The sequence below is a fragment of the Alligator mississippiensis genome, chromosome 2 (assembly GCF_030867095.1).
Source record: "Alligator mississippiensis isolate rAllMis1 chromosome 2, rAllMis1, whole genome shotgun sequence".
NCBI classification, from domain to species: Eukaryota; Metazoa; Chordata; order Crocodylia; family Alligatoridae; genus Alligator; species Alligator mississippiensis.
In genome coordinates, this window is record NC_081825.1 from 16,105,001 (window position 1) to 16,121,757 (window position 16,757).

Consider the following 16,757-nt stretch of genomic DNA (forward strand, 5'->3'; position numbering starts at 1 on the left):
GCTTGAGGTTCAACATGGAATGAATTTCTTATGATCTAGTCACAAAAAGAAAGGATTGTTCCCCCCACAACTGGCAGTCCAGCGCTCCCAGCCTGGAATCTGAGAGACCAAGTGGATTCTTTGTATCTCCTTGCCAGAAATAATGGGAAACTGTAACATTGATACCGAAACAACGGACAGTGAAAAAACCAGAGTATAATGCAAGTCACTCCCCTGAGCTGCTTTAGTTTTGCAATACTAACGTGAAAGCACAACATAGAGACAAGTCCTTGGTTTTGCTTTCATTTATTTCACTGTATCTTTGTGGATTTTAACTGAGTTACCCCTACTTAATATTGGTGTTAAGTGCCAGACCTGACACAGGCCCACTATATAAAAGAAAAGGCAATGATAATAACTGGAAGTTCACTTTTACCCTACAAAACCTCAGACTGGGAGTGCCCAGTGGTGCCTTAAGAACTCAAACCTACCCAGTGACCTTGACCATGAAAAACACAGTTATTTCCTTTGCTTGCTAAAACCTCCCAAACCTTCTGTCTAGATTTCCCGTTGCACAACTTTTCAGCCACAAATGCCATATCACTGAAGTACAGATAATAACACTTAAGTAAATTTACAGTAACTTAATCACAGTGGCAGTATTTTTTAAAGTTTACATTTGAAAAGACACAGTTTCACTATGAATCAGGCTTCTGAACAAAAAACTATTTCTTCTACAATGTGGGTACATTCTGTCTGTTTCTTATCTAGAAAGGTCACGGTGCACCACGTGTCTGGTTTCTACAGCAAATCCTCCAAGTAGCAGGATAAAGCAACATGTACACAAGAGCAATATTTTCCATGCTTGTATTAACAGTAAAACATGCAATCCAATGTCAAAGGACAAAAATCACAGCCTAGATAAAAATCGGATCCTGCAACTGCAAACACTAAACTCAGATTTAAAAGCCAATTCGGCTCAGTTGGCTTTCTAAAGAACGTGACAGATCATGACACATTATACAGGTAAAAGAATATTAAAACCATCCATCCCCAGAACCCAGCACCTTTGAAATGCATTATGGAAAAAAACAAACAAAAAAACAAAGAAATCTCAGTTTATCCTAGCTCCAAACTTTCAGGAACCCCTACCAACCTGACATTTCTTAATCTGAGCTTGATTTCCAGGGTCATGAATTCGATTTCTCAATGCTTTACAATCTTCAGTATTCTGAGGCAAAATAGCATCCTGTCACTCGATCCTCATTTCCATGTCTTTAATTTCTCTTGCGGCCTCCTGTAATCTCGAACCAAAGCTTTTTAACTTCTTATCCACTGCAACCTCTGTAGCCTGGATCGTGTTCAAATTTTTACTAAAAATTAAACACAAAAAATACATTAAAACAACATTAAGGGCCCGACTCTTGCTCACAAAAGCCAGGAAATTCAAAGTTAAAGCTTCTCACTGAATCCTTACCCTTTCCCCTTTCGTTGCAACTTTTCCATCACACCTGCTGGGCTGCCGTCGTCCATTAACATTCCACTGAACTCAATGGTATGTTAAGACATTCCCGGCGCGTTCGGCAGCACAGCAGGTGCATTGTGAACGTAACATACCTGGAATATTCGGCAGCAGTCATGTGGCAAACTTTCTGCCTAGGTGTTGTGGGGATCTGAGGACAGTGTGTGATCTCCTGTACCACTCGTGCTGGAAAAGCCAGGCACCCTTGTGTGCACTGGAGATGAAGTGAGAAGCCTTAACTCTGAGTTTGTTGGTTTTGGTGGTTATAAGCCATGCCCTTAATGTTATCTAAATGTATTTAAGTAATAGATATGCCTGCAGGGGTTGTTTTGGGATTTTTTTTAATTTTCATTTTTTTGCTAAGAGCGCAAAATTCGATCGCATTGACACAGCAGATCGACTGTCAATGGCTCATCAATGCAGATGATCATTGAGGCAATAGTTTTAGCACCATGACATGCTACTGTGTCAAGTACCTTTCTAAAATAAAAGAGAAATCGTACCAGGAGATAATATGCGTGCACTCGCCAGTGGCTACGCATAAAAAAAGAGAAGCCACTGCATACAGGCGCATAATCATGATTTTTCGATTTGAAAATTGGGAGGGTGACTTTTTAAAGCCTAGCTCATTATGTAAAAATCATAAAAAAAGCAAAGCCAGCTTTCAGTTAGATCATACGATAGGGGTCAGCCTAATGCACAAGCAGTGTGAGTGTCTACCTGGGACCTCACACATGCTGGGGAATTAATGGTCTCGTTGCCAGCTCCGGCACCAAGATTGGAGAGGAAGGCAGCTCTTGACCAATTTCCCTCATTCCTCCAGCAGCAGGTAGCCCTATAAATCATCAGTCCAGTCCTGACACTAATCCAAATAATTCATTTTAAAATAATTTTTAACTTAATAAAACATCCAATGAGTAATGAGAAACCCAAATTTGCTAAAGAAAAACCCCAACAAACATATGTAGCTACCACTGCTGTGGCCTAAGACTGCACAGCAAATTTCAGCAGAGGTATTTCTTTCAAATAACTCAAACAAGAGGCAGACCTACTCACTACAGGATGCTTAAAAGCAATATTCTCCTGGGTCCTTAGCAAACCCACCTGTATGCTAGGTATTCCTCCTTCATATTAATCACTTTCTTAGCAACTATCCTACTTAAAATAACCTACAACTAAAATAATCCTATTTCACAAATAACAAAAAGAGAAGATGTCAAAGCAGGCTGTCATGTCATTTGAAGCCATTATTCACTGACATCACAAAAAAAAAAAAAAAATGCCTGAGAGCAAGACCAGCTATTAATTAAGGTTAACAATATCCTTTTTCATTTGTCTGCCACCTCTTAGCATATTATAATCATGAACTTTTCGCAAATATAACATCATTGGTAAAATTAAAGGGACACTGTCAGGTTTGTAGGCCCAAAACTTGACCTACCTTTTATTTTCTTATATCTGTTTGCAAAGTCCATGTAATTCTTTAAATGTGTTTTTCTTTTTTCAAAACAAATGCTTCAATTCTTTTTTCTGAAAAATATATCAATGCCAAAAAGCACAACACTCATGAGTAACCCTATAATGACAAACTAATATCCAAGTGAAATGGAGAGGAGGGACACTGAAACGGTGGCAGTTTTCATTTTTAAACTTCCAAGGGGTTATTATGAACAAGTTTGTAATGTTATTATTTCTAATAAGTATGAAAATGCACTTGACAATGTCCTTTTTAAATAATATTTCCTACAAAACTTCCCTTTTACAATAGGAGACAGACTGGGTTCAGTTTTTCAAAATACAAAAAAACCAGCTATCATAAAAAAAACCTCACAAATTCATGTCTCAGGAACAGTGCGTTTCTATCAGGCTGGATGTAAAGGTACCTGACACCATCATATGTGCACTGTTTTCCCTTCTGTTTTCACTTCACCTTTTCTTCACCTGCACTATAAATACTTCGTGTAGGGAACGACTCTCCGTTATTTTGTCTCTGTTGTACCTAGCAGACTTTTAGGTGTTCTAATAATAAGTCTTTAGTAACTACATTCCTTCTACTAAAACAAGTCAAAATACATCTGGCAATATGGCAACTACTTTATTACAACCCATGTTTGCTAATATGCCAGTAGCACTCACTTTTACAATTACCTACATTAATAGCTTGTAGGAAAAATCAAAATTTTGGAATCAATTTTGGGTCTCGTTACTGTTGCATCATAGTTGACCAAGATGCCAAAGTAAATAGCAGAAGGTGTAGGGGTAAAAGGGTCACAGCAATGGCTCTAAGAGGGTAAGAAGACCTGGGTAACGTGCACCTATGGATGTGAAAATGAATGGAACTTATATAGCAGTGGTGATATCTCAGTTTCATGAAAGCCAATGGCAAAGTTTCCATTGACTGCAATCAGATTGTTATTTCTCAAGGCACTAAAGTTGGGGGCTGACCCTGTTAGGTAACATAGAGAATTATGTAAGACAAAGTGGTAATGAGCCCCGCAAGTTTCCACTAGCTGGCAAATGGATTTCTCATTTTATCTGACAAAGTTGTCAGCTGCGACTGCTATACAAGAGGCCTGGGGGTGGTGTGGGGGGCGGGAGGGGGACAGATGCATTACAAATGTTACTGAAATCCGTTATGAAGAGGTGCTTAAACATGTGCTCCACTTTAACCATCGAGCAGTCCCACTGAAATCTGCAAACTTCAGGTGAACGCATGCTGAAATGCTTTGCTGGAGCAGGGCCTACACGACAAGGAACAGTGGAAACTTAGGAGTGTGAGCGCACTTCACGCTTTTTGTTTTGCAAGATTTGGGGGTGGGGGAAATCAAGCTTCTTCCTTCTTTATAAGATACCAAGACAAAGTAAAGCTGTGGTTTCTGGAGCATTGCAGACTTGATGATGTGCAAAGCAGTCACACCTGCTTATCACACACCCTCTTGTTAATGGCTTTATCTCATATAGATCTCCTTTGCATTTATGTTATATGCATTCATTAGGATGCCAAATTAGTGCAAGTTTGCTGCTTCCTCCCAATCTATAATGAATACCACCACTATTTTTGTCAAGTGTAGTATTTGAATGACTCCCAAGGAGCCACGTGCATCAGAAATGGGTTTTGCCCTACAAAAAGCAGTCCTGCCAGTATTCAGTGAGGCAGTGTTAGATCCTGAAGGTGAAAGGGACCTAAAAGCAGGACTCTTAAGATACTGCTGACTTATTTTTCCCTTTTGGACAGATATAAACACAATGATTTAATTGTTATTTAAATAACCCACGTTCTTCCCTGGTAACCATAACACTTGGATCTATTTATATTTCTCCATATTTAAATATGAAATACCTAGGATATCTCAGGTGTTGCAATCTGTTACTACAGAGAAATGGTCACCACTGACTAGTACTGTATTTTAAAAAATATTTAGAAATTCTGCCTTTGTCTATCAAAAGCTAGTGTCACTATGCAACATCTTCAAGCCAAGCTTGTTGTAGGGTGTATAAAAATGACTTCTTTAGCTGTTTGGTGTATTTTGAAACCCATAAATAGAAGTAATGGTTATGTAAGAGGTAACAACATAATCACCTGACAAAACAGTCTGTTCATTAAGCATTTACTTCAAACAACCACATGAAATCTGGCTGGCAGCACCTGCACTTCTGTCACAAAAATCACACAAGTTAAATGTCTTTGTGCTATAATGATATGCCTAATATTAACTACAGCTTTTCAAAACAAAACTTAAAACAATATGAATCACACCTTTGTCATGTCAAATTAATAAATGGCAGTAATGCAATGTGTGACCACAGAGAACAATTTAATGGTATGTTAGGATAAAATAAAAATGTTCAAGAATAATGGCATGAAAGACATCTATCAAAGATGTAAGTAAAAGCCTGTTAAACTGTTGGCTATAGATACCAAACACTACTGCCATTTTGAGAGAAGAGAAAAACAAGCCTTACTGAAGGCAAAACTGTTTCAAGGCCAGAACTTTTCATGGACACACAGGAGTTTCAATGCCAAACCACATCAAAGAGTTCATTTGGTTTAAAATAGTTTAAAATTTACTAAAGTGATAAGAGAAGGGAGGTGGACGCTGAAAACTTTAGCTATTTGTTAGTTTGAGATGTTGGATATTTGTGACCAAAGCAGGAATGAGGGATTCAATCTGCATAAATGTAGCTTTCTAAATGTGCCTCTATTGCCTCTGCTGCACATCAACTGTCCCCTTCTTTCTTTGATTTCACAAACCATGAGGATCAAGAAATGCCTGTTCACGTTAATAACTGTTGCTTATTATGAAATAATATGAAAGCACAGTGTGCCCCACGCTGTGCAAGCCCCAGATCTCAAGACAGTTCAGACAGCGCACCATTTACAATTGAGAAAGGAGACACTGGGTGCGTCTACACATGCAATTAATGCGAAGCAATGAACTCTGGAGCAGTTTGAATTGTTGTAAACTGCTCCTGGGCACAGCATCTATGCTTGCGCATAGGACAGCAGAAATTTGAGCCAGGCTAGAGCAGGCCCGGGCTGGCAGGGAGTATGGGGGTCAGCTGCCGGCTCTAGGTGGTGGCGTTGGGTGGTAGAGAGGTGGGTTGGGACATGAGGTTACTGAAATGCAGAGATGTGTGGCTAGGTGACAGGCAGGAGTCCGGTACCCAGCTAGCTAGGCTTACGGGGTACAATTGATGCCTGAGGTCAGCATCTACATGTGCTTTTAATTGCAGTTAAGTACGCCTCTAAGGCAGTACTGACTGTGACAGTATTATCTTATGGTGGAGTTAATTAATTTATTGTGGCCTAATACCGCAGCACATGTAGACAGTGACGCTTTACTACACAGCTAATGAATCTACTTCACAGTAAAGCGTATGTGTAGATACAGTCAAAGAGGGGAAGGCTTTGGTGGAACTGGCTGAAAATCTGTCCCCCAAAAGTCAAGAGGCATTGGGCCGTGCAGGGAAAAAGCTTGTTTTAGACGATTTTTCCTTCCCTCATTCAGAGCAGTTATCTTCAAGTTCTTTAGTCTGGTAGACAATGTCTTTGCATCATGTTCAGCTATTACAAACAGTTTTACAGATCAGCTGCACACCCCCTTTCCAGATGAAGTCGAAGATTGCTTTTCTCCTTCCTATTGTTTGTAACTTTAAGGCCAGATTGTAGCTGAACTTGCATGGGTACAGACAGAAGAAAAGTGCAAGGAATGCTTTGTCTACATGTCTGCCCAGGGGCTGGCCTTAATGAAGTTGGGTGTCACGGAGCCTTGAACATGAATAACACTGGTACACCAGTCCTCTCAAATGGTGGCATGGAGTGAGAACATAATCACAGCTCTGACTGTCCAGAAGAGGATGTCTAGACACAGAGGCCTTCCCTCCCCAGAAGTGGTGGAACCGTTTCCTCTGAGCTCCAGGGGGAATTTGGGTTAAACATGCCAGCTTTTGACTTGCATGGGCTGTGGCTGAAGCCACAATTTAATTTATAGTTAGCAAGAAGCGGTGCTGATAAATGTACATATTTTGGTCTGGGTAGATGTGATACCTTTTATTAGACCAACTGAGTAGTTGGAAAAAAGTTATTTGCAAGCTTTCGGGTGCAATCTCACAAAGAACTTTTTTCCAACTATTTAGTTGGTCGTAATAAAAGATATCGCATCTACCCAAAGAACCTTGTCTGCCTATGTCCTTAGACCAGCACGACTACAACCAAAAACCCAGCAGCATATTTTGCTCTGTATTTCATAGCTATGTAACTTAACTGTCAAAGGACTTTAAAATTACATCATACTGTATATAGCAGCCTTTTTAGCTTTACTTTCCACTGTCGGTGCCAGACAGTTTCTAATTACTAATGAGTCAAAAGCCCCCAAGTAAGAGTTCACTAGTTAAATTTAAGAACACTGCTGCATCACCCAAAACTAGCCCAGAGATGCAACAAATGTAAGCGTAATATTCCCCATGCATAGTTGCTGTCACTTATCTATAAGATGGATACCTCTGTAGTTGGCTCAGGAATGCCAATAAAAAAAAACAAAACCAAAACCAGCAAACTACTTCATTTTAAAATGAAACTGAGTTCATAGAGGACATGGTGGCCAGTGCACTTCATGATGGTGGTACTCGGGGAAGTGGGTGTAACTTCCCTTCTTATAAAGGTTATACACAGCTCCTACCCACCATGAACCAGGAAAACAATCTGTTTCGACAATTGTACTAAGAGGAGAATTATTAACCCTCCTAGACATTCCAGCAACAATTTGTATCATGTCAAGACATATCAAGGCACTTTTAAAAAGGGGGGCTCAGTATTGCTGGACATCTGAAACTCAGGAACTGGAACTTTTCACCTCTGAGTCTGTGGTTTAATTGCCCTGGGCTAGTAATGTACAGTTGTGCTTCTGAAATTAAATGCTCTCCTTCTCCCCTGTTACAGCAATCCATATCGCAGAAAAAGTCAGCGCCACTTTTCCTGCCATATCACCACAACTGGAAGCTCTTGTTGGGATTTTCATAAGGAATGAAGGGGCCAAACAGGCAATGCAGCCTGCAGCACGTCTGCTGATCTGTCTGCAAAGCATCTCTCACATGCAGTAATCAATAATGCAAATAAAGAACAAAATAATAAAACTTTTCCTCCCTTTAAAGCCATCCCTCTAGACATGAAAATATAGCATGTTGGTGGGGCAATGAAAGAAAATTTCCACTACCACTTTTGGCCGTGCTGTATTTCCTGGCTAAAAAAAAATCTCAATTTCTAGAGTGCTTACCCAGACACTTTCATGAACATTTGTTTCACATATTATTGTATAGAGGGGGCCAATGGTGTATCTTCACAATTTGATTTGTAATGGCTATTGTCCTTGTGTTTTAGGTGTTTCATAAGGATGCTGTAGCAAGGCAGGGAAACCCTGCAAGCAAGGCAGGGCCAAACATCAAAGGCTGCCCCCACTCATCCCAAACACTAAAAGCAGTTTCTACAGCAGCAAACCTGTACTTTGACCAAGAACGTTAAGCTCCGACCTGAGGCACTCCTCGTTTTCCTTATCAAAAAGGTTGAGGATAAACAAATGTGGGGCCTCAGAAAATCAGATTCACTCTACAAGGTTTTCAAACATATTTTAGGTCAGCCGAATATGTAAAAAATAAAAAGAAGATTGAGCTCTTTTACATGTTGAACATTTAACTCTTCCATTTTTTTAAAAGCTTTTTTTTGTACGGTTTTGTTTTTAGGAAAGCTTTTGATGTGATTCATCTTCCCTTCAGCTAAATTCAGTTATTTGGGGCAGCCATCCTCCAGCGAAAAAACAATCTGATTCTTTTGTCTGGGGATGAAGAGAGGGGAAGAAAAGCAACATTTCCCCTAAAGATTTACAGTCAAAATATTAAAAAATCCCATGGTATTTAAAAAGATCACTGTCATTAAAAAACCCACTCAATACAGTATTAAGGTTTCTGCAAATAAGGATGATAAACTCTCGAGTTACATTGCATTATGCTCTTCTGCACACCAAAGCAACACTGTCAATAGTGATCCAGTACAAGGGACGCTAATCTTTAAAGCTCCTTTTAATTTTTTTCCCCCTGCAGCCACTGACCTCTTTGCTTTCCTCTGTCAATGTTAGAAATATTGCTGATGATGATCAGAAACTAGAGAACTAGCTTGTTCTTAAAAAAAAAAAAAGAGAGAAAAGAAAAAAGAAAAAGAAAAAGAAATCTGATGCATGAAGGAATCAAAGACTCATATCTGAACCAGCAAATTCTGTAGGTGATCCTGTAGCTGAGCCAAATCTTAAATAAATAGGATTTTTTTAAAAAGATGTTCATTCTGAAAGTAAGCAAACAGGATGGATAAAAATGACGAGTTCACTGCAACTGGGCCAGTAACAACAGTCTCACAGCCAAATAAAACAGGCAGTTAAAGGCAAAAGCTTGGTTTATGTTATCATGTTACATTTAAACATAATATAATAAAATCATATGATGTAAGAGAAATGTTCTACTGAGTTTTCCTTCAAATGCAATTTAGAGTTTCAATTATGAAAGTGCTGGTCCCAGCAATGTAGTGAAAGCTGTGTTCAAAAATGTAGCTAAAGTGGGGACTTACTCTCATGACTTGATGGGAGAAGCAAAATATTTCCTTCCCACACATTACATGCTGCAGAGGGTTGGCTATTTTTTTTTCTGAAAGTTTTAAGTGTTTACACTAAATTGGGAAAGAGATAGAGCATGTAAATATGACCCATTTTTGAAAATTTTCAATGGTTTAAAGGAATTCTTCGAGGACCCTGCGGTTGAAAAACAGAACTTTCTGTAATGATATTTAGTTACCTTGTTTGCCAAATAAGGGCCACAGTATCTAAGCTTTTTAATGCATACATCATGTTTTTCTTCATCTCTCTAAAGTGTCTAGGACATGCTTGGTGCAAAAAACAAGCCTAGGCAAATCATACAAAAATATGACTGATTCTACCATGAAAATGGTAAGAAATCCATTTCTGGACAATGCGGACACTCTACCTTTATTCTTTGTCTAACCATTATTTCTTGGTAGATTGCAGCTATGTTATTGTACATCCTTGTTTCTGACTGAATGTACTGTATTTTAACTCTAGTGAAAAAGATGTAATTTTATCAAAACAATGGAAAACAAATACAAGATTACATCTTCTAACAAATGCAGACTACTATGTCATCTTGCGGTATTTTTCTGACACAGTCCTTCTTTCCCTTTGAAAAAACAAAATAAAACAAAAACACACAAACTTTAAGATAGCCTCTGTATCCACCAATCTGCAGAAAACACTAAAGCTAGGGATAGCTGTTACACATAAACCGGTGTAAGTCATCAGAAACTGGTTTAAACCTGTAACAGAACAGATGTCCAGTGCACATAAACCAGTTTGAAAATGGCTGAAACCTTTTTGAGATAAACCTGGTTGAATGTAGTGTCGGACTTAAATGATAAGGGTCAAACCGGTTTATGCAATGTCTGTCCCAGACCTCTTGTTGGTTTAAGTTAAATCAGACTCCCCCAGCATCCCAGCATGCTCTCTGGGCTGGGCGGGGCTCTGCTCCACAGCAGGGCTGGTCCCTCCCCTCTGCTTCCTGGCTGCAGCTCCAGCAGAGACTGCAGGCATCTCCCTGCTAAGCAGGGTTTATTCCCCCCACCCATCTGCCTTACACTTCTCAGCACCGGCTAGCAGACCACATGCTGGCTACAGTCCATGCTGTGGGAGATGACAAAGGCAGACAGGCTTTTTGGAGTAAATCACCAGGTAGCTGGTAATGTCCTTCCTTAGAAAAGCTGTTTAAGAAGAGCCTCAACTAACTAACGGAGAGAGGCTTTGTTTTCTAAATGGGTTGATAAACACTAAGTTAGGGGTGACAAACATTCCCTGCTGGGCTGCTCAGGAGTAGGGAAACATCAGAGCGTCCTGCTGGGGGCTGGCCACCTCCCCCCCACCCTTAGCTCAGCCTGTGAAAGGGAAAGGAGGGCTGCTCTAGTGCCTCCCAGCTTCTAGTCTGGGCCACTGCAGACATGTGCCTGAATGTTTTCAGTCCAGAGGGGACGTCTGTGTGGTTACAAACCAGTTTAGCCCAGCCAGGTTAGACTAATCTGCAAAGATTGAATCAATTCAGGCTCAGGCTTTTTGAATGTCTGTTCCTAGCCTTAGAATATCTGCTGAAAGCATACATGCATATCATACACATGTCATCTCCCTCTTTCTGCAGTAAGAGCCTAAAACATTTCAGGCATGAGGACTAGCAAACTACCTCCAAAGATAAAACAAGGGTGAGGGCTGGTACATAAGTAGGTAGGGTGCTAGATTGATGTAGCTACAATAAAAGTATTTTGCAAAGTAAGAAACTTCCTCTACTTTATTTTTATATAACCTACTGCTCTGAAGTCTTGAGTGCTGGTATTGTGGGTAGCAGGAAAAAAAAAAAGTGTTCTGAAAGTTAAGAAAAAAAAAAAATGAAGTCAGCCAGGATGCTTCTGAAAAATTACTGAAGTAATCACTCAAAAAGTTTGGAATCTTTTATCTTCCAAAGATGACTAATACGCCAAGATAAAGCAGAAACAAAGTCACAAAATACCAAGGAAGAGAGAGAGAGAGATTTTGGACAAGTGAAACCGCTTTTTTCTCACTATAATTTCAGGGGGCAAAGGAAGGTAAAATAATGGCCTCTTGCTTGTTCAATAGAAGTAAATAACTGTCAGAGAATTCCCAGAAACCAGGAATTATTACTGCCATCTTGCAAAACAAACAAAGAGTGGGTGAGAACAACCCTGTTGTCAAGATCTAAGAGAACAAATGAGCAACTGATCTTTGTCACTGATAACTTTTCCCCATTCTTTTGGAAATGCCTCCTTTGACAACTGACAAGGGACCCGAATCAGTGCAGGTGTAGAAGTGATTGCATTTTAGAAAGATCTGGAGACAGGTTTGTAATGTAAGTTAGTACTCGAGTCCCACAGCATTAATTGCTGTGACTGTTTCCCATGCATATTATTAGGTATTTTCTCTGTCTTGAGCCGTCCACGGCAGTAAACCTGGAACCATTTAAGCTCCTATAGAATTTTCCACGTGAACTTTGCTCAGCTGGATAATCTTGACATTCTTTATGTCTCAAACAATTTAGATACAGATGAAGAGCTATTACTCATGTTTAACCTATAGACAGAAACAAAAGATTGCTGAGAATAGCTGATGGAATCTGAAACATCTTTCTCAGAGGACTTTTTATCTCTGTATTGTAGCCCATGGTAGATGTTAATTTAGCAGGAAGTGTTTTAAATGGGTTGAAAAGAGACTCATGGCATTTACAGTGGAAAACCTTGATAAGATAGTGGTACTATTCAGTAGTTAAACACTGCTGGAAGTAAATTTCATTTCACTTGTATTTTTGAAGCACCTATTAATCAGCATTATTGGCTGTGATAATGCATACAATGTCATAATGGACAGTGGAAATGGCTTTTTTCTGGCCTCTTCTCCACTGAGCTATTCTAACAGATCGAGTACTAATCATAATGGAATGAAAGTCTTCCACTAATATTTCAGTCACTAAAATGCATTTTCAGGTCCTGGAAACTCACTAGTATCAAGATGATACTTTTTATGCAAATGATAACAGGCCAATTTCTCACTAAATATTATTTTTAAAATGTTAGGCTACACTGGTTTCTTGAGGACAAGCAGATCCTTTTTGTGCAACTACTGTACAAACATGGAAAATGACTGCCATGGCCCATAAAATACCTGCAATTTAAAATATAGGTGGAAATGCTCAAACCTTACAAAAGCCAGTTAACTTTACTATTTTCCCTTTAAGAATATCTTTGATAAAGCTTTTACATCATTTTTCATGTTTTGTGCATACCCTCCCCACAGCTCTGTAAAGAACAATTTTATGTAATTTGTATATTCTATTAAACCATTGTATTTTCCTTATATCAATTAAGACAGAAATGGGATTTGGCTAACAAAAGCAACTTCTATCAAAATATACCTAAAACACAAAATGGTTAGTAACTTAGTACTCTGGGGTCTGAGCATGTACTCGCTTACATCAATAGAAGTATTGCCTCTCAGAGATGTCACTGACTTCAGTGAATGGAGGATCAAACCCTACCTGTCTTCCAGCACTAGAGACGTGGGTTCATTAAGTTACAATGAAAATCAATTTGCTGGTTTTATCTTAATCCTAGGCTATATCACAAAACTGGAAGTCAAGAACCAAAACATACCACGCATTGCTTGTCCCAACTGAAAGGTGTTTGGGGGGACTTTTGTGTGTAAAATTTAACAAAAATCTTGCCTGAACTGCCTGTCGTCAGTACTTTCCTGCAGTAAGTCTGCTGTGAAATATTTTTAAATAAGTATATTAGGTAATATTTTTAAATTAAAAAAATATCCACTACAGACTCCTGGAACCAGAATCTGATGAAACATTCATGAAAATCTACTTAACATCACTGTGAGATTCTGACACTACTTCAAATTTACACCTGCATGTTTTTTCAAAAGAAAGAAGTGATACTTCCATCACTACAGCAATTTATGTCTAGACAAAGTGCTACAAAACTGACTGACTCATTTGGAAAGCAGTAACAATGTATTCAGTTGTGGAAAGAACATAAAGGAAGAGACAAGTATTGCCTCAAGAAGCGAAGAATTCTGCCCTGAGATGGGAAGAAACTAGATTACTGAATAGATTTTATTCCCCTATTCTTAATTTCTATGAGTTAGGGCTACATAGAGGTACAGCTCTCTCTGGAGAAGCATCAACAATGCATTTCAGGGATGAGCATGAACGACTCGTGCCCCCCATGGGTGGGGGGGCACGGTGGTGGGGGAGGTGGGAGCATGGCAGCGGTAAGTGGGGGAGCTCCTGCAGACACCTCCAGTGCTGTTGGCAGGGGCGGGGGGGATGGTGGCAAGCACCAACCAAGGTTTGGTGACCGCCAGCAGCATTGGTGGCAGCCAGCAGGGATCATGAACTGCCTGCAGATATCACTGGCCTTTTTGTAGGGGGTGCACTGCCATGCTCAGGTGGTGCATGGGCACCCGTGTGCACCCCCTACGCGTCGCCCTGGGGATAAGGTAAGGGAAAACACATTCACAGCACCCAAAAATGATTACACCTTACTTGCCCTTTTGGAACTTTGCTGAATTGAGAGCAAGGGGGAGCCAATTCACTTCCTATTCTTTTCTCCCTATTCCCTGAATGTATTGCCCTTAGCAGGAAGGGTTGGGAAGAGCAGAGCAGTGGCTTTCTGATGAACTCCAACAACATGGGAAATGGCACAGATAACTTTTCTTCATTAGAGATGGGAAAAATAGACCCTGTAAAATGCTGTAGTCAAGAAAAAAAATTGGAATAGTTCCCCCTGCGCTATCTGTTTTTTGCAGTAGTTTCCAAGAACGAAGGGGAAAGGCCTTGGATGAAGAGTCAAGTACAAAGAAAACTATTTTTTGTATACTACAGGCTCCAACATATTTTAGTCCCTTGAAGTTATCTGAGAAGAACAAAACACAGGTAAAGTGGGGATTTTTTTTCCTCTACAATTTTTCCTGCTTTTCAGATTCTTGCTGACATAAGAGAAAGGGGACATGGCTAGGCTAAAATGCACCAGACAATTGTACTGCAATATCATGAAGCTAGTAAAACTAGAAACCATGGCATCAATTTACAATAATCATAATTGTCACAAATACTGCAAATCTGCCATTTTTTATTGAAATTTGCCAGTATCTTGCGTAGATACATCATACACTAACTGCTTGAGTTGCCCTATATGAAATTTAAGTTGTACTAATCAGCCTGACAGGGAAGCAGAATGAAATGCATGTGACATGAATTTTATTGTGTAGAATAATAATGCTTCTGACAGGTCAGGTCACCTGACTGTTTGTTATATGTGTAAATCTGAATGGATATATATATATTTGCCCTTAATTAATTCCTTTTCTATTTAGTGTATGATGTTTATGAACCAGTTACCCAAAGACTTCATTTGAAATTTGGAAAAGTGTAGGACAATGAATTATTATTTGATTCAGGGTCTCATTCCATTGGAATGGTACACAGGTTTTCAGTCAGGGGTCTGTGGCTCTTATAAATTAGAATGAAGTTAAATTTAGCCCCTGTAAAAGTTCATGGAACTCCACTAAAGGCAATGCACTTGTACCAGTTTCATGTTATAACTGAATCTGGTCTTAAATATTTATATAACCTACTTTTAAAAACAGCAAATTCAAAATAAATTTGAGCATGGCCCTTTGCCATTCTTAATCTTTGTAATATGAATAAACAAATACCATTCTTGCAGACCTTTATTTTTGCAGATAAATATGCCAATAATTCAATATTGGGCAACTTAAAGTTCAGGGGAACTATGTGACCCGAGATACACCACCATGAGAAGGAACACAAGTATTTTGACATTTTCTTTGGCAATAGCATCATCATTACGTTTGTGCAAGGAATGATCTATTCCCTGTATTCTCCATTTCCTTGATGGTCTGACAGTGAAATCAATTTGTTTTTCCTAAGAAGCAGGCACTGAAAACATCCGCAGTCATGCCACCAAGGACATTGCTGCAGTAATCATCGCTAAAAGCCTGGAACACACATTTGCTAAGGGACATTAATTAGATATTTTTGGGAACAGCCTTTAATTTTGCCAAGAACTTGGAATGCTATTCAGTACAACCATGCATAGGCAATCAAAGTAACATACTATCTTCTCAAAAACCATCTCCAAGCAAGACTCATCAAGTCCTTGCTAGACAGAAAAATACTGCCTGTAAGTTCCTTTTTTAAGCCAAGAAAGTAGGAAAGGTTAGCATCAATAAACATATTAACAGTGATGAATTTCATTTATTGTGTAATAATTTGCAGTGAAATACCTTTGACTAATTGGCAAACTCCACATGCTTTATGAGCTTGAACTAAAAGAAATGTATACTAAACCACAGATCCTTCCAGATATGAATAGTTATTTGAATGTGTTTTGAACTGTGCATTGTCTAATACAGTGACCAATACTCGGCAAAGTCTTAGCCCAGTATTTGCGTGTTTTAAAAAAAACACTGCATTTTTCAAAGACAGAGGAAAAGATCATTGAACATAGCTCTAAAGCAGTGGTTCTCAAACTTTTTAGACATGAGGCACCTCTTGATAAATCCAAGGAACCCCTCAGAAAATGCCACCACTTTGTTTCCAAATAATCACAAGAGATCCAAATGGTTTTATCTTGTGACTCGTGCTTGCACACTTCACAATTGTTCACATTGTGTGGCATCCTCTGGCTAGCCTAAAAGGACCTCAAGGGACCTCAGGGTGATGTGGCACGCTGGTGGAGAATCACTGCTCTAGAGCGCATGTGTGTTAATAATAGGGAGAATGATGAAGAACTTCACTGTTTGCTATTTTCGCATTCAACAAATAACCAATAATCATAAATGAACACTGAAAGGAACTGGCCTATAAACTAGTGCCTCAGCACAATTGTTTCCATGCCAACAGAGCTCAGAAATACATACAACTCAACAAAAGTAAATACCCTACAAAGGGTAGGGTGGGGAACAGGACAGTGCAGTAGCCTAGTACACGGACAGTGCTAATATGCTACTGTGCAGTATTATTAGGCTACTGTGCAGTAGCGTCACTTAAAAGGCATTCACCAGCACTACTGTACAGTAACTCTGGTTACTGCACATTTATTTAGTACTTGCTAATA

General features: G+C 39.3%; 1 protein-coding gene across 13 annotated transcripts in view; it reads right to left on the reverse strand.

Annotated features, from left to right (window-relative positions):
* CTBP1 (C-terminal binding protein 1) overlaps window positions 1-16,757 on the reverse strand; it is a 430,675-nt gene that overhangs the window by 54,555 nt on the left and 359,363 nt on the right. For 3 of the 13 annotated variants that reach the window (XM_059721474.1, XM_059721472.1, XM_059721473.1), the window contains one exon: window positions 2,943-3,031. The exons of 7 other annotated variants lie outside the window; for them this stretch is intronic. In XM_059721474.1, coding sequence (XP_059577457.1) covers window positions 2,943-2,976 — 34 coding nt within the window. In that variant the 5' untranslated portion in view covers window positions 2,977-3,031. Of the gene's footprint in view, window positions 1-1,135; window positions 1,353-2,942; window positions 3,032-16,757 lie in introns of those variants that run through there. 3 more of the 13 variants (XM_019478549.2, XM_006276387.4, XM_006276386.4) reach the window with 2 other exon arrangements.